General features: G+C 53.1%; 2 protein-coding genes across 9 annotated transcripts in view; one reads left to right on the top strand and one right to left on the bottom strand.

The window, feature by feature from the left end:
* The first annotated feature begins 718 nt into the window (after window positions 1–718).
* ODC1 (ornithine decarboxylase 1) lies at window positions 719–5,588 on the top strand. The gene is made up of 11 exons (XM_007971497.3): window positions 719–828; window positions 934–1,052; window positions 1,336–1,509; window positions 1,724–1,896; window positions 2,152–2,286; window positions 2,412–2,493; window positions 2,672–2,755; window positions 3,807–3,969; window positions 4,052–4,164; window positions 4,260–4,474; window positions 5,101–5,588. Exons 2-11 carry the CDS (start codon window positions 951–953, stop codon window positions 5,243–5,245), a joined length of 1,386 nt encoding a protein of 461 aa, XP_007969688.1. The 5' UTR covers window positions 719–828; window positions 934–950; the 3' UTR covers window positions 5,246–5,588.
* A 14,743-nt stretch (window positions 5,589–20,331) lies between these two features.
* HPCAL1 (hippocalcin like 1) overlaps window positions 20,332–25,471 on the bottom strand; it is a 121,906-nt gene continuing 116,766 nt past the window's right edge. For all 8 annotated transcript variants that reach the window (XM_007971501.3, XM_073022783.1, XM_073022778.1 and 5 more), the window contains exons 4-5: window positions 24,495–24,600; window positions 20,332–21,213 (exon numbers count right to left, since the gene is read on the bottom strand). In XM_007971501.3, the coding sequence (XP_007969692.1) occupies window positions 21,116–21,213; window positions 24,495–24,600 (204 nt within the window). In that variant the 3' untranslated portion in view covers window positions 20,332–21,115. The remainder of the gene's footprint in view (window positions 21,214–24,494; window positions 24,601–25,471) is intronic.

The raw sequence follows: 25,471 nt of genomic DNA, 5'->3' as shown, positions 1-25,471 counted from the left end.
ACTTAGTGGAAGTAGGAAATAGCAAGATGTTTGTATGGCTGTATATAAAGGCTATAATGTAATCTCATCACTTTGGAAGACCCAGGTGGGTGGATCAGGTGAGGTTAGGAGTTCAAGACCAGCCTGGACAACGTGGTGAAACCCTGTCTCTACTAAAAACAGAAAAATTTGTGGGGCGTGGTGGCAGGCGCCTGTAATCCTGGCTACTTGGGAGGCTGAGGCAGGAGAATCGCTTCAACCTGGGAGGCAAAGGTTGCAGTGAGCGAAGATTGCACCACTGTACTCCAGCCTGGGTGACAGCGTGAGACTCTGTCTCAAAAAAAAAAAAAAAAAAAAAAAAAAAGGTCTATAATGCTATTTTAAGTTTCTAAAGAACTGAAACTGCTCTGAAATAAAGCAGACCATTATAAACTTTTTCCATATCAGTGAACTAAGTGCAGATAAGCTTCTGAAACTTGCATTCTACATTTTTTTGTTACAAACATTTGAAATGCTTAGTGTGCTGCCTTGGAAAAACCTGGTATTGAATTTGTGGTGTCCTTATACTGCCAAGGTTTATGGAATCATGTGCCTTATACCTAGTAATAATTGGGATCACCAGGCCAGTGAGTGGTTTATATCCAGGGTATGATTAGCTCTGCGTGTGCTCGGCCAGTGCCCCATCTTCAACTTGATGTGTTCCTAAGGTAGACAGCAAATTCCCTGTTTTATTTCACAGATTGTCACTGTTGCTCCAAGGGCACACGCAGAGGAATTTGGAATTCCTGGAGAGTTGCCTTTGTGAGAAGCTGGAAATATTTCTTTCAATTCCATCTCTTAGTTTTCCATGTGAGTATTCAGTTTACAGTTGTGTTGCAGGTTAATCTTAAGAATTATATTGCTAAGGCTTCTGAGTGAATTTCTCCACTCTATTTGCATTTTGTTGCATTTCAGAGGAACATCAAGAAATCATGAACAACTTTGGTAATGAAGAATTTGACTGCCACTTCCTCGATGAAGGTTTTACTGCCAAGGACATTCTGGACCAAAAAATTAATGAAGTTTCTTTTTCTGTAAGTATATGAGACCCATGTTGGCAGTGCAGCTGAGATTGCCAGGCAAGTGGAAAACTTTGGCAAGGTCTAAGGAAGAGCAGTGAGGCTTCTGTGTCTTGTTACGGAATGTAGAAATTAATTCACTGGTGGTAAATTAATAGTGATAATGGTGATATTCATATCAGTGGCTAGACTCAGAAGAGCAGAATCCATTGTGACCAATGGGAAAGAAGGTCGCTGGCTGTTGGTGTGGTGTGTGGTGAGACTGCTAGTGAGTCACCTGTGACCACTTTTATTTCAGGATGATAAGGATGCCTTCTATGTGGCAGACCTGGGAGACATTCTAAAGAAACATCTGAGGTGGTTAAAAGCTCTCCCTCGTGTCACCCCCTTTTATGCAGTCAAATGTAATGATAGCAAAGCCATCGTGAAGACCCTTGCTGCTGTCGGGACAGGATTTGACTGTGCTAGCAAGGTAAGCAATAGCAGCAGGACTCAAAAGCAGTTGTATAAAATGGTCCTGGTATTCCCCACAGGGCAGATACAAGTTGTGTTTTTTGGGCAATAAATGCTCACTAAAGGCAGGTGGGTGGGGGTGGGGCGGGGCACATCACAACTTCCTGTGCTTTTCTGTTTATTCCACCTGTGAAGCCACATATGGACAGCATGACACCACTCTTCTTTTTCAGACTGAAATACAGTTGGTGCAGAGTCTGGGGGTGCCTCCAGAGAGGATTATCTATGCAAATCCTTGTAAACAAGTATCTCAAATTAAGTATGCTGCTAATAATGGAGTCCAGATGATGACTTTTGATAGTGAAGTTGAGTTGATGAAAGTTACCAGAGCACATCCAAAAGCAAAGTGAGTTATTCCCCCATCTGAGGGCAAGATCAGGGGCATAAGATACGTGGATTCTTATCAAACAAACTTAATTTTCTGATGATTATATTTCTGTACTTTAGCAGAAAGTTGAAACCCTCCTTGAGTCATGAAGCCTGGGACTCAAACTACAGAATATATCAGCGACAGTGTTTAGAACAGGATTGTTTTTATTTTAATCGTGGCTGTAAGTGAACATCTATCATGAGACATTTGCTGCACTTTCCTTGCTTGTAGGTTGGTTTTGCGGATTGCCACTGATGATTCCAAAGCAGTCTGTCGTCTCAGTGTTAAATTCGGTGCCACGCTCAGAAATAGCAGGCTCCTTTTGGAACGGGCAAAAGAGCTGAATATCGATGTCGTTGGTGTCAGGTGAGATCTTGGTGGGATAGCTGAAGGTCATTAAACAGTTTGAGGTTTACAGGCTTTCTCCTAGTGTTTGCTATTGTTTTAAGAAATACTAAGACACAGTGTCTTGTCTCTTTATTTTACCCCAGCTTCCACGTAGGAAGCGGCTGTACCGATCCTGAGACCTTCGTGCAGGCAATCTCTGATGCCCGCTGTGTTTTTGACATGGGGGTGAGTATACGTGACCCTGTTAGCGAAGGGCGGGGCACAACTCACAATAAGTAGTCTTAATTCTAGAGCTAACTTTTTCTGGCAGTTGGTCCTGTGTTACATGGGTTTCAGCCCCTGCTGCATACGTTTTTGTTGTTTATTAGCTGTGGATCTGACTGACTGATTTTCTTGATTCTAGGCTGAGGTTGGTTTCAGCATGTATCTCCTTGATATTGGCGGTGGCTTTCCTGGATCTGAGGATGTGAAGCTTAAATTTGAAGAGGTAATTTAGAACAAAACTAATACGCAGTAGCTGTTTTAATAAATTCCTTTTTGGAATATTTCAAAATTTAAGTGTCTAAACTAGTACCAAAATGGGCTGAAGTGTCTTGGTGTGATACTTTGAGTGATTTCTTTGTGCTGTCTAACATTGCACTTGGTATCATTTGGTTTTCTAAAGTGTGAGTCAGCTTTCCCAGAAGTCTTGGATAATTAGTTACATTGGAAATCATGGCTCACACCTGTAATCCAGCACTTGGGGAGGCCGAGGTGGTAGGATCACTTGAGCCCCAGGAGTTTGAGACCAGTCTGGGCAACACAGTGAGACCCCATCTCTACAAAAAAATTTAAAATTAGCCAGGTGTGGTGGTGGACACCTGTAATCCCAGCTACTTGGAAGGCTGAGGTGGGAGGATCACTTGAGCCCAGGAGGTTGAGGCTGCAGTGAGCCATGATCATGCCACTGCTCTCAGCCTGGGCTACAGAGTGAGACCCTGTCTCCAAAAAAAGAAAAAACATGTCGTTGTGGGCTTCCTAGGGAATATGCTAACGGCGGCACATCATCACCCCAAATGTGCTTTGCTCGACCTGTGCTTCCTCTCCTGAAAATATTTGAAATGTTTAGTCACTTAGGAAGTTAAGCCATTATATTGGTGCTTGAATTTATAAAATATATCCACGTGGTTTGTTAAAATCATGACGTAGGCAGAATAGGATATTTATCCTGTTGGCATGTATTTGTTAAATAAGAATGTTTTGACGTCTTGATGCCTTCCTAGGTAGTAATTTGTTGTGTACTGTTCTTTGATAAAATCGTACCCATAACATCCTAAAGGAGATAGGGCGCCTGGAGGGGAATGAAAATGAGCCACCTGGGATGTGCAGCCTGGTTTGCAGGGAGATGTTGATGTTGTTTTGCTTTTGTTACTTAATGATAAACTTGCCTGCTGAGGTCTGGTCTCATGATGTCATGTCACAAGGCCCTGTGATGTTACTTCCCCGTGTGAATTCTCTACAATGAAGGCTGCTCTTTCTTTCCTGTTTCGCTCTCTTAGATCACCAACGTAATCAACCCAGCGCTGGACAAATATTTTCCGGCAGACTCTGGAGTGAGAATCATAGCTGAGCCCGGCAGATACTATGTTGCATCAGCTTTCACACTTGCGGTTAATATCATCGCCAAGAAAATTGTATTAAAGGAACAGACTGGCTCTGATGGTATGTGTAAAGGACAAATCACTTCATGTATAACTGAAAGCTGATGCAAAAAGTCATTAAGATTGTTGATCTGCCTTTCTAGATGAGGATGAGTCGAGTGAACAGACCTTTATGTATTATGTGAATGATGGCGTCTATGGATCATTTAATTGCATACTGTATGATCACGCACATGTAAAGCCCCTTCTGCAAAAGGTAATTTCTGAGCATACTGTATAAAACAATGAAGAGGACTGGTCACAACAAGTATAATTAAGTAGTATTTCCTCTCTCTCTGTCTCTTTGTATAGAGACCTAAACCAGATGAGAAGTATTATTCATCCAGCATATGGGGACCAACATGTGATGGCCTTGATCGGATTGTTGAGCGCTGTGACCTGCCCGAAATGCATGTGGGTGATTGGATGCTCTTTGAAAACATGGGCGCCTACACTGTTGCTGCTGCCTCTACATTCAATGGCTTCCAGAGGCCGACGATCTACTATGTGATGTCAGGGCCTGCGTGGTAAGTAAGCCATGCATGTTGATGGTGCTGCCAAGAATAGGCACCTTCTTGAATATGTGCTTCTTGTTTAGACGAATAAGAAATTGTCTTGCCTAAGATTAAATACAAATGGATATTTTTCCTAAGAAAAGTTTTAGAAAAGACTGATGAGGATATTTCTGTGTAACTGGAATATATTTAAGTTTGTGCCCTGTGTCTTGTGGTTTCCTTATTACCAAAAAGGTGACTGAAGAAACACTTGCTTTAGAAATATGTTGAATTGGCCGGGTGTGGTGGCTTACACTTGAAATCACAACACTTTGGGAGGCCGAGGCAGGAGGATCACTTGAGCCCAGGAGTTCGAGACCCTGTCTCTACAAAGAATTAAAAATTTAGTTGGCCATGGTAGTGGGCGCCTGTAGTCCCAGCTACTTGGGAGGCTATGGTGAGAGGATTGCTTGAGCGTGGGAGGTTGAGGCTGCAGTGAGCTATGACAGCACCATTGTATTCCAGCCTGCGTACCAGAGAAAGACCTTGTCTCAGAAAAAAAAAATACATTGAATTGTTTCCTGATGGGAAGTAAATACTGTCATGCCCAGTTAGGAGTGTGAGGCAGGGTTTTTAATATTCCACTTTTCCTCTCTCAGGCAACTCATGCAGCAATTCCAGAACCCCGACTTCCCACCCGAAGTAGAGGAACAGGACGCCAGCACCCTGCCTGTGTCTTGTGCCTGGGAGAGTGGGATGAAACGCCACCCAGCAGCCTGTGCTTCAGCTGGTATTAATGTGTAGATATCACTCTGGTAGCTGTTAACTGCAAGTTTAGCTTGAATTAAGGGATTTGGGGGGACCATGTAACTTAATTACCGCTAGTTTTGAAATGTCTTTGTAAGAGTAGGGTCGGCGCGATGCAGCCATATGGAAGGCTAGGATATGGGTCACACTTATCTGTGTTCCTATGGAAACTATTTGAATATTTGTTTTATATGGATTTTTATTCACTCCTCAGACACGCTACTCAAGAGTGCCCCTCAGCTGCTGAACAAGCGTTTGTAGCTTGTACAATGGCAGAATGGGCCAAAAGTTTAGTGTTGTGACCTGTTTTTAAAATAAAGTATCTTGAAATAATTAGGCATTGGGACGTTTTTACAGTGTGTTCATTCCAGACAGTTCATGAGTCCCGTATAGCTCGTTCTGATTCTCAGAGAACAATGGGTCCACACACACACAGGTAGGAGGACAGGTGAGACGGAAGTCCCGTCCTCTGGTGTGGATGGTGCACATCTGCTCAGCCCACCCCACATGTCCAGAGTTGGCCGTGAACTCCGTGTGCAGAGGCCCTGGTGGTGGGACCTACTTAAGTCTGATAGACCTGGCCTGCAGAGACCATCCATGTCGCCTCCCACCTTCACGCCCGTAAGAGCTTAGGAATGTGTATAGCACAACATTTGGCAGTCAGCTTATTTTAATAAATTCAGCAACAGCAAGTCCCCACCATGTTGTGTATCTTCACTGTCTTGTCTGACCATGACCACTGGCCTTGTGTGTTCTTTTACTCAACGTGTACCCCCGCTCTCCCCCAAAACATGGCAGGCTCTCATGCTCTGTAACCCCCACTGTGGCGATGTCTTATGGGTAACGCTGGAGCTGCAGGAGGAGGGAAGGACACGTCAGAGCCACCAGGCAGTGGGAGCATCCTGGAGTCCCCACCAGCCTCATGAGGGGAATAGGAAGAGAGCAAATGTGTAGGGAGGAAGGCTGTGGCTCCTCCCAGGGTGGAAGGCCAAGCTGATGTTGTTACACATTTACCAAAGCTGAAGAGAGTGACTTCCTGCCTTTCTCAAAAGCACCACCTTCCCCTGAGCCCTGAGTCCGGAGAAGTCAGGAGCCCTCCTGTGGCTGTAGTTACCTCGTGTGGCTGCCAAGTTAGCCCAGGACTTGGCTTATCACCAACTCTGGTCTTCCTGGGCCCGAGTTACCAAAACATGGAAGATTTTTCAGGAGCCACAGAGGTTGGTTCTGACTGGAGGGGGAAGGCGGGAAGGAGTGCTGTAGTCCACAGCCCTGCCTTCCAGGAGCCCGAGAAGTAGGATGCTGGTGTGTTTGGGTAACTCTGAGCTTTCCCAGCAAGGGCAGTTCCCTGGGATCCGGGACCCACTATGTTAAAAATACAACAGTCGGCACTGAGTGTGTACTGTGTGCCAAGAAATTGGAGCTAGACATCAAGCCTAGACTTGGTACATTAGGTCTTCCATCTTAAAAAGGAAGAAATTCCCGAGGTCGCTCAGTGGCAGTGCTGAGCTTAGACTGAAAAGAGGGGTATTCCATTCAAAGTGGACTAAGGCTTTGGAAACAATGCTCTTTCAGCCAGTTAGGTGAAATGCATCCAACAACTGTCAGTAGTGCCAGTGGGGACAGAAACAGCCCCAGGTAATCACGTGCTACACGTGAGTGGCCCCTGAAGCCACGCTCCTGACCACAGCTTGGTGCAGCCACTTACCAGGCCCCAACAAAGCCGGACTTGGGTCTGTGAAATGATGTGGCCAGGCTTGATCAAGTGATCTTCCTTGGCCCTTGTACATGGGAGCAGGCAGGCAAATTTGGCAGGAGAGACCAGAGAATGAGGACAGCCAGACGGTAGCTGGGGCTGTGTCAACACTGGGCACTGTCCTCCAGGAGGCTTAAGTCCTACTTGCATCTGGTATTTCCACTTCATTATTAAAATGGTGCTGTCTGGTCGTGCACAGATACTGGACCTTTCTAGACTTGTGACTTGAAGTGAATACAACTCCGCCAAGACCACTTGTGAATTTCCTCCTGGCATGCCAGCCCCCACCAGAGGGGATTCAGGGGAACTGAGCTATTGGGCAAAGGTAAAGGCAGCCAGAGTACATTGAAATCACTTGGGGCATTTCTTAAAAATACTGATTATTGCCCCCTGACCACTTTCCCCAGACTCTGGGGTTGGAAGACACAAAAGTATCCCCAGCTCCTACTCCAAAATACATTCCAGATAGATGAAAGTTTTAAACGTAACAGACCATAAACCTACTGGAAACAAATTAAGGGACACACACGGCTACAATACCCATGAAAAGGGCTAATTTTCTTCATATTAAAAACTCTAACAAATCAATAAAGTAACTAATAGAAAGGGGGCAAGACATAAACCTGGCTCTCAGTACAGTTTTTTTTTTTTTATTGAGGCGGAGTCTCACTCTCGCCCAGGCTGGAGTGCAGTCGCACCATCTCAGCTCACTGCAACCTCTGCCTCCGGGGTTCAAATGATTCTTCTCCCTCAGCCCCCTGAGTAGCCAGGACTACAGGTGCATGCCACCACACTGGGCTAATTTTTTATTTGTAGTAGAGACAGGGTTTCGCCATGTTGGCCAGGCTGGTCTTGAACTCCTGGTCTCAAGTGATCCACCCGTCTGCGCCTCCCAAAATGCAGGGATTATAGGCATAAGCCACCATGCCCAGCCGACGGTAAACTTTTTGAACATGACATTTGTCAACCAAAGGAGACAAAACTATGAGAATCTATTTCTCACCTATCAGATTGGCAAAGACAAGAATTCCCCAGCTCGCAGGGTGAGCAGGTGTGCTCATGCACTGGGCAGGAAAGTAAATTAGAGGAACAGTCTCTTTGGAGGGAACTTGACAATATCAATAATCCACATTATAGGCCAGGTGCAGTGGCTCACGCCTGTAATCCCAGCACTTTGGGAGGCCGAGGCGGGCAGATCACAAGGTCAGGAGATCAAGACCATCCTGACAGGTGAAACCTCTACTAAAAATACAAAAACAAAATTAGCCAGGCGTGGTGGCAGGTGCCTGTAGTCCCAGCTACTCGGGAGGCTGAGGCAGGAGAATGGCATGAACCCAGGAGGTTGGAGCTGGCAGTGAACAGAGATTGTGCCTCTGCACTCCAGCCTGGGCGATAGTGAGACTCCGTCTCAAAAAAAAAAAAAAAAAAAAAAAAAACCACATTGTCTTTGACCCAGCAGTTATAAGAATTTCTCTGATGAAATACTCTTCTAAGGTTATTCATTGTGGCATCATTTGTAAACAATTTCTTGTATACAAGAAGGTACTGATGAAATTGTCCATGGAACGGGATACACAGTGGTTAAGGAATGCGGCAGATTCATCAGTACTGATAAGGAACAAGCTCCAAGCTAGATTCAGTGAGAATAGCAGAGCAAGGGGCACTGTGTTGTATGCTATTATGTGTGTAAAAAGCAAAATCAAACCCCAACAAACTGTGCGTACATACATACATATGCACGGAATATTTCTGGAAGAGCTTGTGAGAGGCGAGTAACAGAGGCTGCCTCTAGGCAGAAGAATCAGAGGCCTGGGCGGAGAGTGGGGACTGGCTCCACACTGCGCTTTTGAAATGGGTATGTATTACTGACTTTACGAGGATTGTTAAATAGGCTTCCCATGTGAAGACATAAGCTCAGAGATGAACTCAAGTCATGCAGATGGCGAGGCAACATTCAAGCCAGGTCAGATGACTCCAGCTTCATTCAGTGTGTCCCTACCCGGGGAACATGCTGTTAAGCATCTGGAGGGTGGCTTGGGCAGTGGACTGGCTCAGGGGGTCATGGTAGAGTTGCTCACGACCTGGTCCTCACCTTTGCAGGGTCCAGGAGGGCTGGATCATGCCAACCCAGCTCATGAGGCCGATGAAGGCAGCAGACGCATCAGAAGCCAAGGATGGGAACATTCCTGGCACATCAGCAGGTGGTCAACCCCTCCCTCCCCGACAGGGTCAGGGCCAGGCACTGCCCCTCACAGACAGCCTGCAGCAACCAAAGGCAGGCCAGAAGCCTGTGGGCAGAGCAAACCACGTGTGCCCCCTGCAACCCTCTCCAGCCGTGGCTGACACCCACTTTCCACCTTCTTGTGAGTGGGGCCTGCCCCTACCCAGGCTTCCTTCGGCTTGTCGTGTGAAGTCATGTGCTCCTCACACCCCCAACAGTGACCTCTTCGACTGGGACCACACATCTCTTTGCAGGTTCCCTCCTTACCAGATTTTCCTAAGTGACTTGAAGTGGCTGGCTAGCCCCTCGCTGTAGGGGTTTTCTGGCTGTCACCCTGTACCCTCTTTGACATGGGCCCTCCCCCATGCTGGGTCTGGCTGGAGAACTGCCCCTGAAGGCAAGACTCAACCCGTTTCAAATCGGGTTCTGTCCCTACCAGGGAGTCCCGAGAAGCCTCAGTGCCTGGGGGTGAGGGGGGCGAGTGGGGGGGCTCCGCCCTCTCCTGCTTCACCCAGTCTCACCCATCAGGTTTCAAGGTAGGATGTCATGTGAAGAAAAGGTTTTGCTGAGTTCTCCCAGCTCTTGTTTTTCACAGATGGGATGAAGCCCAGAGAGGCCAAGTGACTCGTCTGAGGCGAGTCCGTGAGTTAGGAGGAGGGCCTGGGAGCCCTGCCTCCCCAGCCAGGTTCTGCTCCTGGGTTCTTGCTGAACAATGACCATGACTAGAATGAAGCATCCTTTTCTCACCAAGGACGACGTGCTCCCGGCCCTTGCTCTCTGCCAATCCTACTCCCTGCCAGGGTGGCAGAGGCAGCCCCGAGCACCCATGGCTCTGGAATACCACAGAGGGTGGCACCTGGCCCTGCATTCCTGCTGTGGCTTTGGCTTCGGCTGGAGCTGGACAGACGCAGCTGGACCCGGACCCCACACCTCACTAGGCACTAGCCAGACCCAGGCCGCACGCCTCACTAGGCACCGGGGTCCCCACGGCCGCTGCCTCCTGAGTGGGGGTTGAGCTGGTGCTGCCCCTGGCAGGGCTGCTACAAGGGAGGATTGGTGACGGCCCAAATGCAGGGCACGCAGTGGAAGCGCCTCCGGAATTCTTGCTGCTGTTGGGAGTTAGGTGAATTTTATCCATGCGCAGCACTGACTCCAGGCTGGAGAGGGCTGTGACCAGGCGTGCTCTGCCGCTGGCCGGGGGTTACCTAGGTGGAGCTCAGTCAGGTGACTTGTGGAGCTCAGGCCCATGAGCTTGTGAGCTAGGGAGGGGGTCTCCAGGTGGGGCCAGCTCGGGGGCAGCTCTGCACGGGAGGAGGCCTGGTGCCCTGGTGGACGAGGGTCAGTCTGGGCCTGGGTGGCTCCGCCAGGAGGATCATACACCTGGCCCTGGGGGTGCCTGTCAGGAGGCCTGGCCCTTGCAGCTTCTCACCCACCCCAGACCTGTGCAGGCTGCACTCCCTGGCTTCTCAAGGAGGGTTGCCAGATTTAGCACAAATATAAGATACTGCATGGGAGATATGTCAGCTGCAAAATTCCTTCTCGTTGATCTGAAATTCAAGTGTAACTGGGTGCCCTGTATTGTATCCGGCATTCCTGTCTGGCAATAAGGCCTCTGGTCCTGGATACCGGGAGCCTGGCCTCAGCTTTTGTGTGCCGTTTGGCCCACCACAAGTCAGGGGCTCCTCTGGGCCTCAGCATCCTCCTCTGTCATCAAATGCCACCCAGGACAGAAAGCTTTTCTCCAAAGCAGGCCCACCTGGGACCAGCACACCCAAGCCCTGGACGGCCCTCCCGGCTGTGGACACCAGGGGGCAGCAGAACCCCGCAGTGACAGCGCAGTCGGGGCTAGGAAAAGGTGGTCAAATCATTTGACCACTGGGCGAACATTGACAGCTCACCTGTCACAGGGGGCGACTCAGCCACACCAGGGTCCTGGGGGCTTTGAGGAAGGGGCACCAGGCAGCCTAGTCCCTGGCCAGACCACTCCCCTCACCCTCAGAACGCTTCCTGAAGCCCCCCAGGTGAAGCTCCCAGCCCAGCCCCGCACCCCTGCCCCATGTTGTAGAACCAACCCTGTGAACAGCTAGTGGGGCCCTGCAGCCTTGGTCCTGGCTGTCCCCCTGCCTGTCCCTGAAGTGGCCCCAATCCCCTCTGAGGTGTTCCCAATGCTCCCCTATGCCCAACAGCGACTGGTGACCCCACCTGGCCTCCCCTGACCACCCCCCATGATAGGCTGAGTGGGTGGAGGGCAGATCTTCACCCACCCCCACCACCCCTCCTGTGGGTCTGGTGCCTGGCACCTGTCCCTGAGCCAGAGGCAGAGCCCAGCTGAGGCTACCTGTGCTGCCCTCCTCATCCGCCACACACCACCACACATGCAAACACACCATACACATCCATCACACACACACACACAGTTACACCATCCCTCACACACCACCACACACGCAAACACACCATACACATCCATCACACACACACACAGTTACACCATCCCTCACACACCACCACATACGCAAACACACCGCACGCATCCACAGCGCACACTAAGACCACATGCCCCAGCCACACACACACCCCACAAGACACTCGAACACACAGCTCCATGCTCTGCCATCCCTGCCGGGGTGCCTGACCCTAGTCCTGGGGCCCCCACCTCCAGAGGTCCCCAGGAACCTGGGGGTCAGGTCCTGCCCCTGAGGACCCTTGCCTTCCCCCTAAGGCCCTGCAGCCCCTCCCTCTGCCCCTGGTTCCCTGACCACATGGTTTACGGGTGAAGACACAGCGCTTGTCCAGTGCCAGGCGGCTCATTCGAGGTGGAGCTGGGACTTGGCCTGGGTCTCAGTGTGTCTCCAGGGCACACACTGCATAGTTCCAGCTGCGTGAATGTGGGGAAAAGAAAGAGAGATCAGCCTGTTACTGTGTCTATATAGAAAGAAGTAGACATAAGAGACTCCATTTTGTTCTGTATTTGAGATGCTGTTAATCTGTGACCCTACCCCCAACCTTGTCCTTGCAAGAGACACGTGCTCTGGTGACTCAAGGTTTAATGGATTTTGGGCTGTACAGGATGCGTCTTTGTTAAACAAGTGCCTGAAGGCAGCTTGTGCTGGTTAAAAGTCATCACCATTCTCTTAATTTCAACTACCCAGGGACACGTACACGGCCAAAGGTCAGGCCAAAGGTCACAGGGACCTCTGCCTAGGAAAGCTAGGTATTGTCCAAAGTTTCTCCCCATGTGATAGGCTGAAACAATGCTGCTAAAAGGTTTATGGAGATGTTTGCATATACATCTCAAGGCACAGCGTTTTCCTTTAAACTTATTCATGTCACAGAGATTTCTGTTCATATGTCTTACTGCTGATTTCCTCCCTACAATGATCCTATTGTCCTGCCACTCCCTTATCTTTAAGATAGTAAAGATAATTATCAATAAATACTAAGGGAACTCAGAGACCGGTGCCGGCGTGGGTCCTCTGTAAGCTGAGCGCCGGTCCCCTGGGCCCACTTTTTCTTTCTCTATACTTTGTCTGTGTCTCATTTCTTTTCTCAAGTCTCTCGTTCCACCTAACGAGAAACACCCACAGGTGTGGAGGGACAGGCCACCCCTTCACATGAAGATGGGGCAGAGCCACCTGCTGACCCTCCCTTCATTCATTCATCCCCACTCATTCCTGAGCAGCCTCACAGGCTCCAGGATGGAGACGACCAGAGTAATTTGATGAGGTCACCGAAGGCGACCTCTGGAGGAGGGGACATGGAGGCCTAGGACAGGCCTGGTGCAGGGAAGCTCAGCGGGAAGGGAGGCCACTGTGGGCCCAGGTGGGCCAGGAAGGGGAGCAGGGTGCCCAGAGCCCAGGCCCAGCCTCTCAGGCTGCGGAGCCAGGCACCCCACCTGACCCTCCTGGAATGAGCTGCCAGGGCTGCCACTGGACAGCCTCATGTGGCACCCCAGAAGCCACCCACCTGTGGACCCGGGTCCACCACAGCACACGCAATGCCACACAAACACAGCACAGTACGCACCACCACACACATCCACAGCACAGTTACACCATGCCCCACACACCGTGACACACACATCACACACATCCATCACACACACAGTCACACCATCCCCACACACCCCCACACACGCAAACACACCACACACACACATCCATCACACACACAGTCACACCATCCCCACACACCACCACACACAAACACATCACACACACACAGTCACACCATCCCCCACACACCATGACACACACAAACACCACACATCCATCACACACACACAGTCACACCATCCCCCACACACCGTGACACACACAAACACATCACACACACAGTTACACCATCCCCCACACACCATGACACAAACACATCACACACACACAGTTACACCATCCCCCACACACTGTGATACACACAAACACATCACACACACATACAGTTACACCATCCCCCACACACCGTGACACACACAAACACATCACACACACACACAGTTACACCATCCCCCACACACCATGACACAAACACATCACACACACACAGTTACACCATCCCCCACACACCATGACACAAACACATCACACACACACAGTTACACCATCCCCCACACACTGTGATACACACAAACACATCACACACACATACAGTTACACCATCCCACACACACCGTGACACACACAAACACATCACACACACAGTTACACCATCCCCCACACACCATGACACAAACACATCACACAGTTACACCATCCCCCACACACTGTGATACACACAAACACATCACACACACACACAGTTACACCATCCCCCACACACTGTGATACACACAAACACATCTCACACACACACAGTTACACCATCCCCACACACCACCACACACGCAAACACACCACACACATCCATCACACACAGTCACACCATCCCCCACACACCATGACACACACACCACACACACACACACCACACACACACACAGTCACACCATCCCCCACACACCACCACACACACACCACACACACACAGTCACACCATCCCCCACACACCACCACACACACACCACACACACACACAGTCACACCATCCCCCACACACCACCACACACACACCACACACACACACAGTCACACCATCCCCCACACACCACCACACACACACCACACACACACAGTCACACCATCCCCCACACACCACCACACACACACCACACACACACACAGTCACACCATCCCCCACACACCACCACACACACACCACACACACACACAGTCACACCATCCCCCACACACCACCACACACACACCACACACACACACAGTCACATCATCCCCCACACACCACCAAACACACACCACACACACACACAGTCACATCATCCCCCACACACCATGACACAAACACATCACACACACACAGTTACACCATCCCCCACACACTGTGATACACACAAACACATCACACACACACACAGTCACACCATCCCCCACACACCACCACACACACACCACACACACACAGTCACATCATCCCCCACACACCATGACACAAACACATCACACACACACAGTTACACCATCCCCCACACACTGTGACACACACAAACACATCACACACACACAGTTACACCATGTCCCACACTCCACCACACACCCAAATACGCCACACACATCCACAGCGCACACTATGACCACATGCCCCAGACACACACACACCCCACAAGACACTTGCACACAGAGCACACACATGTAGTGGATGAGCCCGGTTTCTAGCCCCCAGGGTCTGGCCACCGCTGGAATAGGCCGTGGGCAGGTGGCAGGGCGGGCCAGGGTCTGCCTTCCCGTGAACTGCCTTTCAGATCGGGGCACCACGGTGGAGTCCCACAGGCGGCTGGGAAGAGCCGGAGGAGCTGAGGCTCCGGGGAGCCCCACTCTGCCCTCCAGGGGCTGCCGCCCCACCCGCGCTGGCCTCAGCCACCCCCCCTCCCGAGCTCCCTCCCACCCTCCGCGGCCTCCTGCCCCAGCCAGGCTGTACCCGTCCCCAGTGCCCCTGCGCCCCGGCAGCGCCCTGCTGTGCCATGCTCCACGCTGGTCCTGGGGAGGTGTTCGCCGGATAAACAGCTGCCCTCTGGGTCCCGGGCCCGCAGTGCTCCATCGCCACCGTGTCTCCAGCATCACCCGGTCTCCTCTGAGACCTCTTCCCAGGCCGCAGAAAGGGAGCCCCAAGCCAAGGAGAGGGCGTGCCCAGATTAAAGGAAACTGGCCTTCGCCCCAGGCCCGGCCCTGCCCTACGCCGCCCCACCCTGGGCCGGGATGCATCGCTGCCCACCCGGAGCCGGAGCCCAGGACCAGCGGGCACCAGGCCACTGCGCTGCCGTGGCGGGGTCAGAGCGGCAGGGCTGGGTGGCTGGCGACAGGTGGGACTAGCACGGGACCACTCGCCTCTCGAGCCGAGCCCCGCCCCTGCCCCACAGTTCCGTTTTCCTCTTGTTCCTTTCAGGGCCGCCAGGCCGCCTCAAGCCGGAGTTTGATCCCCGACGGCCGAGGCTCCCGCTGGCTAGCAGCTCCCCGGGGCGTCTGGGCTTGATTCAGTGGCGCTCAGCCCAGGGCAAGGCGGCTAGGGAAGGTCGCATCACGGATGAGCCCAACAAACTCATGCTTTTCTAAATACCTTTTTCTGGGCCCACCATCTCCCTCTCAGAAGCCTGAAGGTCCGGTGGGCTCTGTCTTCTCTTGGGGGGCTGTGATCCTAACTGGACCCCCGTTAGGGTCCCTGCTCAGGCGCACCCCAATCTCAAGAGGCAGATAGAAGATCTAATCATGTACCTTCCTAAGCACGGCAGGGAGGGGAGGGTTCCATTCGGAGTCCAGTGCCCCAGGCAGTGGTGGGGAGGTGCGTCCCCTTCTCCATTAGGGCGTGACCAGGCACGGGGCGGGGAGGGAGTCAGGTCTGGGTGCCACAAATGCAGTGCGTTTAAGTCTTGTTCAGGGACCCAGGGAGAAGCTCCTTCGTTTCCCTAGACACCAGGGGCCCTGAAGGAGGCCGCAGAGGGCTGGCAAGGAAACATGGACGCGGCTCCAGCCCAGCTACTGGAAGACCTTTCTGTAATTGGGGGAAGATGCACCTCAGATTTTGGAGCTGATCCTTCTTTCAATTCCTGATTCTGCCACTTCTTGCTAAGGATTTAGGACTGGTTACTTAACTTCTCTTAAACCAGCATGATAAATCTGTATCATGTGGTAGTGATACCACATTGCCGGGTTGATGGGAGGTTTAAATTAGATATTTAAAGTTTTAAACAGTGTCTGCCCGAGGAAACCCTTGATGAATGGGAGCTAATGTTTTGTTAGCTCAATGGTGGTTCCCACACAGGAGGCCAGTCTACCCAAGCAGAAAATGCCCAGGGCCGTATTAATTAAGGCCTAAGGTTCAGAGTAAGGGAGGTGACAGTCTTGCCCTACTAGGGGTTAATCGTGGCCTGACCAGATGAACTGTCTTGGGACTAACACCCCGTACTGCCACCCTCCCCTCCACACCCCAGGGCTTCCTTCCTTAGAGTCTAAACATTTTCCTGTCTCAGGAGTTGTTCCCATTATGCTGTGTTTACTCAGTGAGCATGGGACAACATGCAGTGAGTGTCAGGACAGCTGATGGATGGGACCATGGAGCCACCAGAGGCATTTTCCAGAGTTTCTGTTGAGTCCACACACATAAGCCTTGCTTAGGCAGGTACATGATTAGATCTTCTGTCTATAGGATAAGGGGCACTTATATACAACTCTCAAGGAACTTTAACAACTTGGAGTGCCCGTGCAGGATGGCAAAGGGTCTGGGATCCCCTGAGGCAAGGAGAAGGCAGGACAAGAGAGAAGCTTGCAGAAGGATGGGGTTGGAGGAAGAGGAAGCAGGCCCAGGGCCAGTATTGCAAATTACCAGAGAGGGACAGGTGGAGACACTTTCTAACGACCCCCGCGAAACAGCCTGATCCCGGACAAAGGAAGAGACTGAAGAGGCCTCCAGCTGGCTGGGTGGCATGGTCGACAGTTCTGGGTTCACTTCTGGGTTCTTTCCCCCTCTGATAGGCTGGGCTTCTTGGCACAGGGACATCTTTGGGGTTCAATTCCCTGACTTCCCAGAGAGCACTGGACTCCCAAACAAATCATACTGGCTTCTGTAAGCTCCTTGTAGGGTAGGGTCCACTAGGACCCCCATATCTACCTCCTCCACATCTGAGCAGAGGTGGTTATAATGGTTAATTTTATGTGTCAACATGACTGGGCCATGGGGTACCCAGACATTTGGGCAAACCGATTATTCTGGGTGTGCCTGTGAGGATGCTTTTGGATGAGTTTGACATTGGAACTGGTGACCAATGGGGGAACCAGGTGGGGTAAAGCAGATTGCCCTCCCCAATGTGGGGGGCCTCATCCACTCAGCTGAAGGCCCGAATAGGACAAAAGGCTGAGAATTTGTTCTTTGCCTCAGTCTTGCGCTGGGACATTGACCTCCTCCTCCCTTAAGATTCAGACTGGAACTACACCATTAGCTCTCCTGGGTCCCCAGCTTGCTGACCTCTGTCTACGGGGGACAGGGCTGCTTGTTTCCTTGGGACCTCTCAGCCTCCATAATCACATAAGCCAATTCCTTATGATAAATCCATCTATCTAACCATCCATTCACATACCCATTCACCCATCCATCCATCCACTCACCCATCCATCCATCCACTCACCCACCCATCCATCCATCCATCCATCCATCCATCCATCCATCCATCCATCCATCCATCTATCCACCCACCCACCCACCCGTCCACTTACCCACCCAGCCATCCACCCGCCCACCCATCCATTCACCCACCCATCCACCCAGCCATCCATCTACCCCCCAACCATTCACCCAGCCACCCACCCACTGACCCACCCATTCAGCAACCCATCCACCCATCCATCCATCCACTCACCCATCCACCCAGCCATCCATCTACCCCCCAACCATTCACCCACCCACTGACCCACCCATTCAGCAACCCATCCACCCATCCATCCATCCACCCATCCATGCATCCACCCATCCATCCACCCACCCATCCATCCATCCACCCACCCATCCATTCACCCACCCATCCATCCATCCATCCATCCATCCACCCATCCATCCATCCACCCATCCATCCATCCACCCATCCATGCATCCACCCATCCATCCACCCACCCATCCATCCATCCACCCACCCATCCATCCATCCACCCACCCATCCATCCATCCATCCATCCATCCACCCATCCATCCATCCACCCATCCATGCATCCACCCATCCATCCACCCACCCATCCATCCATCCACCCACCCATCCATTCACCCACCCATCCATCCATCCATCCATCCACCCATCCATCCATCCACCCATCCATGCATCCACCCACCCATCCATTCACCCACCCATCCCCTCACCCACTCATCCATCCATCTATCCATCCATCCATCCATCCACACACCCACCCACCCCTGCCATCCGTGCATGTCTCCTATCAGTTCTGTCCTGGAGAACCCTGACTAATGTAGTGGTCATTCCCATCTGTCCGTTGGACTCTGTCCCCATCATAAGTGAGCCCTCCCCACAACAAGCACTCTTGATTTAACCTTTGCCAGTCCCAGTTAAATATTTATAAAATTCAAGCCCTTCACTGGCTATTCTTCCAGGTGAGGCTGTGTTGCCAAAGGCACCGTCTTGCCTTTTCATAGCAAGCTAGGTCTGCCCAGGGCACCTGGCCTCCGTTTCTGCACCTCACCTGGTTCCCCCATCAAGGCTTGGCGGCTCTGGGTGCGTGGGGAGTTTTACTATGAAATAGCTCTAGCAGTGCCATTGACTCAGAAGGCACTTGGCAAACAGACTCACCATTTCTATTAAAAGAGACATGGAGTCTTAAAAAATATTAAAATGACTAAAATCAACAAAATAGCTGCTGTTGCTGAAGGCCTGCTGGGAGGCAGGCTCCAAGCCATGCGCTTTGCACACGTGACATTGAGCCGCCCAGCTCCCCCCATCCCCTACAGTGAAGACACTGAGGCACAGTGAGCTGATGGCAGGTGGGCAGACGCTGTGGTACTCGTCCTGGTAACAGAACCTCCATTCCACTCACCCCTTCCCAACCCCTATGCCCTCTGGGGAAGGCGGGTGCCTCCTTGGCCAAGGGCCATCTTGACCAGCCTAAGCCAGCTGTGGCCATCACAAGGTCATCTTGTGAACGCGGGCCACGGTTTCAGCCTTGAGATGTGGGGCTGGTGGGGACGGGTTGGTGGGCGGATTCTGGAGGGTTTTCCTGTCCCTCAGTGGGAGGACAGAGACTTCCCTCCCTGCTTCTTGATGCTCGCATGTCAGCTGTACTGCCTAGAACCATGACAGCAGTTGTGGGCACCCCAGGGAGAAAGTCTGAGGTGAAAGGCTGACTGTGATTAGCCAGGCACAGTGCTGTTCACCCGAGGCCCCAGTGACTCAGGAGGCTGATGCGAAAGGATTGCTGGAGCCCAGGAGGTTGAGGCCAGCCTGGGCAACATAGAGAAACCCTCTCTCTTAAAAAAAAAAAAAGAAAAGAAAAAAACCAAGTTGATGCCTGGGGATCCCCAGCGATGCTGTCTTTGGACCCCTCAGCAGGTGAGACCAACCCCCACTTCTTCAGCTGGGCCTTGTGCTGCTGGGACCAGAAGCACTGACAGCAGCAGCGAAGGCTGGATGGAGAACCAGGCCTGCCACCTCTGGGGCCAGCCTGACCGCGCCCTTGGCCATGGCCATCCTCTCTTGGAATGTGGTTTTCCTATGACCTGAAACCGTGGAAGGAGAAGGAAAGGGAAGGGCTGGGGGTAGGCAGAATCCTGACAGTCAGATCTGCCAAGAACAGTCATCGTTTATTTCCACAAATGTTTCTTGGCATTAGGCAGATATTGAAGAACAGGCTGTGCAAGATTGATAGACGCAGGGACAGCTGGAGGGACACAGGAGGGGCCGGGTTTACCAACAGTGGCAGCACGCAGCAGACCCACCTTGGCTGAAGCGTGCAGGGGCCACGGCCTGAGGAATGGGGGCTCCCGTGGGTAGACACAAAACTCAGAAAATGCCATTTATTGTATCATTTTAATACCGGAAATGCCAGACCAATCAACAGGGAGGACAGACCAGACACAAATGCCTGTGCTTGCGACACGGACAGGAGGATCATCACGGCTCAGGGCACACATGCATTTCCTTAGAAACAGGCAGACAAAGAGCATAAATACCACACAACAGCCAGGCTCAGGGGGCCGCGGGCCACAGGGGGCTGCGCTTCAAAGGCAGTCAGAGGCATTAAATACGGGACCTACACATTACACTCCACTTCACCATACATAATTTATATATTAAAAGAAAGGGGACCACAGTATCTATACGTGCAAGCGGCTGTGGTGGAGAAAATGAACGGGAGGGCAGCCATGCACGGGAGGGGCTCCCCGTCTACCCTCCTGACACCTCGCCCCACCCTCCCCACAGAGTCACTTGGGATCACAAAATGCACGGCCGGCCGGGGCGCAGCCTCGGGAGGTCCTGCCTGGTCTCCTCGGCGTGGACCTCTGGGCTCCCCATGAGCCGGGAGGTGCCTGGAACCAAGAACACTTGAACCCTGCATGTCATCACATCCCTGGGAGTTGCCCTGGAAGGGACCGGGCCGGGTGTGAGGGGAGGAATGTCGCATTGGTCAGGCGGAGGAGGGAGGCGCAGCCGCCGGGCCGGGCAGGTGCGACGCATGCCCCAGGCCTGGGGCCCGGGAGAGCAGGAACGATTGCGGGGCATCCACTCTTGCAAGCAAAGCTTAAACGGCACAACAAGCCTGTGTTTCTCTGCAACTGTCCAGGGGCCGCTCGCTCAGAACTGACTGGCACTGCTGGGGTCGCACTGCAGCAGGCGGACGATGGAGGGGTCGCTCTTGGCACCTTTGATGAATTCTTCCAAGGACAGTTTGCCTGCAGGGCACGAGAGACATCAGGATTAGCCAGTGCTCACTGTTCTTTAAGCTTCCAGAGAGGATGGGGACAGCTCTCAGGTCAGGGATGCCCCCTTTGTTCAAAGTCCTGAGCCTTCTTGAAGCTGCACGGTGTCTAGTCTCCATTCACTTTACAGGCATTTCTGAAAAAAATCCTTTTTCCTTTCCCTGCTCCCTACAATACATCAGGCACCTCAAAGGCTTACCCAGCAGCTCAGCAGGACATGGCTGACGAGGGCCATTTAAATCCTTTTCGAAATCACCCCACACTTTGCTTATTAAGGAACATGTACATTGTGCAGAAAAATGAAGCATTTGCCTCTAACCCAATGGGTCCTCCCTGGCATCCGTGTAGACCTGCTGCTCAGGCTTGGGGTACCGAACTCATGCTCTGGACTGTTGGCCATGCAGTGAGAGGAAAACCTAGAAAAAGATTGGTCATGCTAAGGAATCAGCTGCCCCCTCATCCTCCGCATCCAATGCTGGTGACAACACATTCCCTCTCCCAGGACACAGACTCGGTGACTCCACGCTGGGCGGAGTGGCCTCTGGAGGCTGGTGGCCCAGGGCGGGGCTCCATAAGGCTGGCGGGCCGAGCTGGGTGCGGGAGGTTTCCTGACCATCCGCTCACCACAAGCAAGATAGGCTATGAGGATTCTGCCCATTCCGACACGGCCTCAAGGGCAGGAGGGCAGGAGGGCAGGAGGGCAGGAGGGCAGGAGGGCAGGAGGGGGAGCCTCTGGCTCCGGCTGGTGGGGAAGGATGAGGTTTGAGGTTGGCTGTGTCCCGGCAGCCTGGGTCCTGGGGCAGCCCCTCCGTGTGTCTGTCTGAGGGTCTGTGCTGTCAGCTGGAATCACTAGGACACTCTGCAAAATGTCTGTGCAGGCGACACAGACGCATGCAGCTAGGCCCAGCACAGGGGAAGGTGTGCAGGAGGGGCTCTTGGCTCTGGCGCATGGCAAGCCACCGACATTTCCAGGTCTCAGGATCTTCGTCTCGAAGGCAGGATAATGGGAACACCCTTCTCAAGGGCACCTGGGAGGATGCATTTGAGGACTCAGCCCAGCACCAAGATGGAGGACACCCCTGCCCAGTAGGGCCCTGCTGGGAATTCAGCCCCTCCAGGCCACTGGCAGACAGGGACACCTGTCCTCATGGGACCCTGGCCCAGGCTCGGGCAGGCTGGCTTCTTCCAGGGCACGAACTTGATGCCTCTGGGGCCTGGGCAGCCTGCTGGCTCCAAGGGAGCCCAAACAATGCCCAGGCTAAGGGGTGCGTAGGGAGAGGGAGGGACAGCCAGGCCCTCAGCAGACAGTCCCCAGGACCCTCTGCCAATGGAGACAGCGGCTGCCAGCCTGAAGATTGGTGAGGACCATGGTCACCTCTCACACTCCACCTCTGACCACTCAGGGCAGCCAGCTGTGTGGTCATCTCCTCGGCTAGGTGTGGGGCCTCAGAGTCCATGGCCCCAGCCTCCCCACTTCCCGTCCCTGACCCCAGGCCCTCCTGTCCCAGGCCAAGAAAGAGCGGACCAGCCCAGATGGACCTCCAGTCGGGAGAGCCAGAGCTGCCTCAGGACGACTCTGAGGCCTGCAGAGATGCCGGGAGCTTCTGAAGGCTCCACTGGCTCCTCCTGGTGGAGGGCAGGGCAGGTGAGAGGGTTGCTGAGCACAGCCTGTCCCACATGTGCGGCCTGACAAGCTGAGGAGAGGGCGGCTTTAATGATACTTGTGCCCTGGAGAAACCCATCAGCCCAGCCCAGAGGCCTGGAGCAGCCGTGCGCCTTCCGGGGTAGCCAGGGAAGTTGGGGCAAACTCCAGGGCCCCACCACTCCTGAGCAGTCCCTGGAGGAGCCTTGAGGGCTGAGGACCACCCCCTGAACTGGCTCTGGCCCCTGACTGCAGCCCCACCTTCCCGGTATCACTCTTCCCTCCTTGCCCCAAGCTCCAGGGACAGACGGGTCCGCTGGGCGCACAGGAGGAAGTGCTCCATCAAAGCGCGGACATTAGCAACGACCATGCCATCCAAATTCGCAATCAACCTAGAAGATGCCCTCTGAAGAGGTGGGCAGGGCCAAGCCAGGTGGCAGGTTCAGGCAGCGAGTAACCGTGAGTGGCTTCCCCAGGGACACTGTGAAGTCGGGAACAACAGCCACTATTTGTGGAGTGTGAGCCCTGCTAAGAGCTTTAAGGCATCATCTCGCTAAACCTCACAACCCCATAGGACTGGATTCACCATCCTCACGAGGAGTGGACAGCCTTGGGAGAGTGGCAGCAGGTGCCCTGCTAGGCTGGAAGGTGGAAAACACACTTCCCATCAGCCCGAAGGGCAATGCCGGGCACCAGACAGGCTTGTTTTCTGTGTGCAGATGTTTTGAAACAGTGACCTCACTGCCTGGAATGCTGTTTGCTGCCTACAGCTCCCCTACACCCCATCTCCTGCTGGGGTCGTGCTTAACTCACCCAAGGGCTGCACTCCAGACTTCGCACAGCAGCTTCTTGGGCATTAGCTTATCTTTTAATCCCCAGCACAACCCAGGGAGTATTTTCTCTTCTTAAGGTTGTGTTTCTTCATTGTTCAAAAGCAAAACAAACCTGGTGCTGTGGCTGCTGTTGACAAAGCCGGCAAGAAGAGCAGAACGGGAAGATCCCACAGCCACCCCGACTTCACAGCCAGTGCAGAGGAGGGCACTCGAGGCACAGCCTCGTCACCGCTGCTGCCACCCACCATCTTGAGACTTGCCCTTCTGCAGTGGACTGAGTCCCCACAGAGCTGCCGTAGGTGGACAAGGCGGCTGCGTTCATCCTGACAATTCCCCTTGGACACTGGGGCCATCTGGGCAGCTTCCTCTCCCAGAATGGCAGTAAGAGAAGCATGGCCAGCACCCCAGGACCCCACCATCTGGGATCCTTTGATCCCAACCCCTCCAGGTTCAGGGCTGCCAGCATGCTTGCCTCCCTGCCCCTAAACATTGTACCCACGAGAATACAGGTATGCCCTGTTCTACGAGTGGGGAGATGGTGGCTCAGAGGGGCCACAACATGCCCAGCATCACAAAGCCTTGTCACAGAGGGACCAGGACGCAGGACGGGTGTCCCTGACTGCATCCTGCTCTTTCCTGGGCATGGCAGGTGCCAGGCAGGTCGGGGGCAGGGGTGGCCCTCAGGAGACCAAGAAGCTGCAGAGGGGAGGGGGCGCCCCAGATGCGTTTTGCCACCACCGTGGCATACACACGCAGCCCCGCCCCCACCCCGGCCCTACCATCGTTGTTGGTGTCCATCTGCCTGAAGATCTTGTCCGTGCGCTTCTCTGGGGTGGACTCGTCCTCCGGCATCTTCATCACAGACGACACCATCTTGTAGATGGCCTGCGAATGGGGACAATGACAGTGTGCTCAGAGGCCCAGGAGCTCGGGCGGGCGCAGCAAGTGTGGGATTCTGCCCAGGCCACGACGAGGCTGGGAGAGGTTAGGGGCTCCCGGTGGTCTTCGGGACCCCTCCCCCGTGGGGAGAATGTTCCCTAGTGAACCTCACGGGTGTCTGTGTGACGTCCAAGAGCAGAGCTGACAGAAGGGCTCTACTGGGAGGGGGAGGGTGCTGGTATCTCTGCCCAGGTGGTGGGGGAGGTAGTGCCAGGAAGGTGCCTAAGTGTCACTGTCGGGGGCTGGGAATGCTGAGGGAGAGTGGTGGTCACAGATACGTGAAATTCACCACGCCGCCCACTGAGCTGTGTGCATTTTACTGCGTGGCTGTTACCCCTCAGTTTAAAAGAGACTGAGCCCCTCAAACTCACAGGGAAAGCCCCATCACCAGCCCCGACAGGACAGGAACCGGCAGCACTGGAGCCTCCATGGCCTCTTTACAGCACTGCCAGCCGAGGGCTCAGCCTGGCTGCTGGTCTCTCTGCGTGTCTCTGCCTGAGTGACCCAGCCTGGGGCACGTGCCCCTGTGCTGCTGGTGGGTGTACATGGGAGACAGTGATGGGACGGGCGAGTGGCCACCAAGCAGAGTGACATGCGTGGGGAGGGGCAGCACTGCTGTGGGATTTTCTGAGCACTCCGTGTGAAGGAGGCTTGATAAACTCATTCCTAAGACAAGAGACCATTTTCTCATTTTGAGAAGGAGGGAGCAACCAAGTGTCCCATGAGAAACACACAGCCGGCCAGGGAGCCATCGATGGCGCTGGGGGAAGCCTTTCAGGGTTTGGGGACTGGGTTTGGGGGCTGTCCCGTTTGGACA

Source organism: Chlorocebus sabaeus, chromosome 14 (genome assembly GCF_047675955.1).
Source record: "Chlorocebus sabaeus isolate Y175 chromosome 14, mChlSab1.0.hap1, whole genome shotgun sequence".
Taxonomy (NCBI): domain Eukaryota; kingdom Metazoa; phylum Chordata; class Mammalia; order Primates; family Cercopithecidae; genus Chlorocebus; species Chlorocebus sabaeus.
Note: the sequence above shows the minus strand (reverse complement) of the source record. Positions and strands in the feature narration are given on the sequence as shown.

Coding starts and splice junctions, on each gene's coding strand:
- ODC1 (XM_007971497.3), top strand. CDS start 951: ATGAACAACTTTGGTAATGAAGAATTTGACTGCCACTTCCTCGATGAA. Junction 2,494..2,671: donor GCTGTGTTTTTGACATGGGG/GTGAGTATACGT, acceptor TCTTGATTCTAG/GCTGAGGTTGGTTTCAGCAT. Junction 3,970..4,051: donor GGAACAGACTGGCTCTGATG/GTATGTGTAAAG, acceptor CTGCCTTTCTAG/ATGAGGATGAGTCGAGTGAA.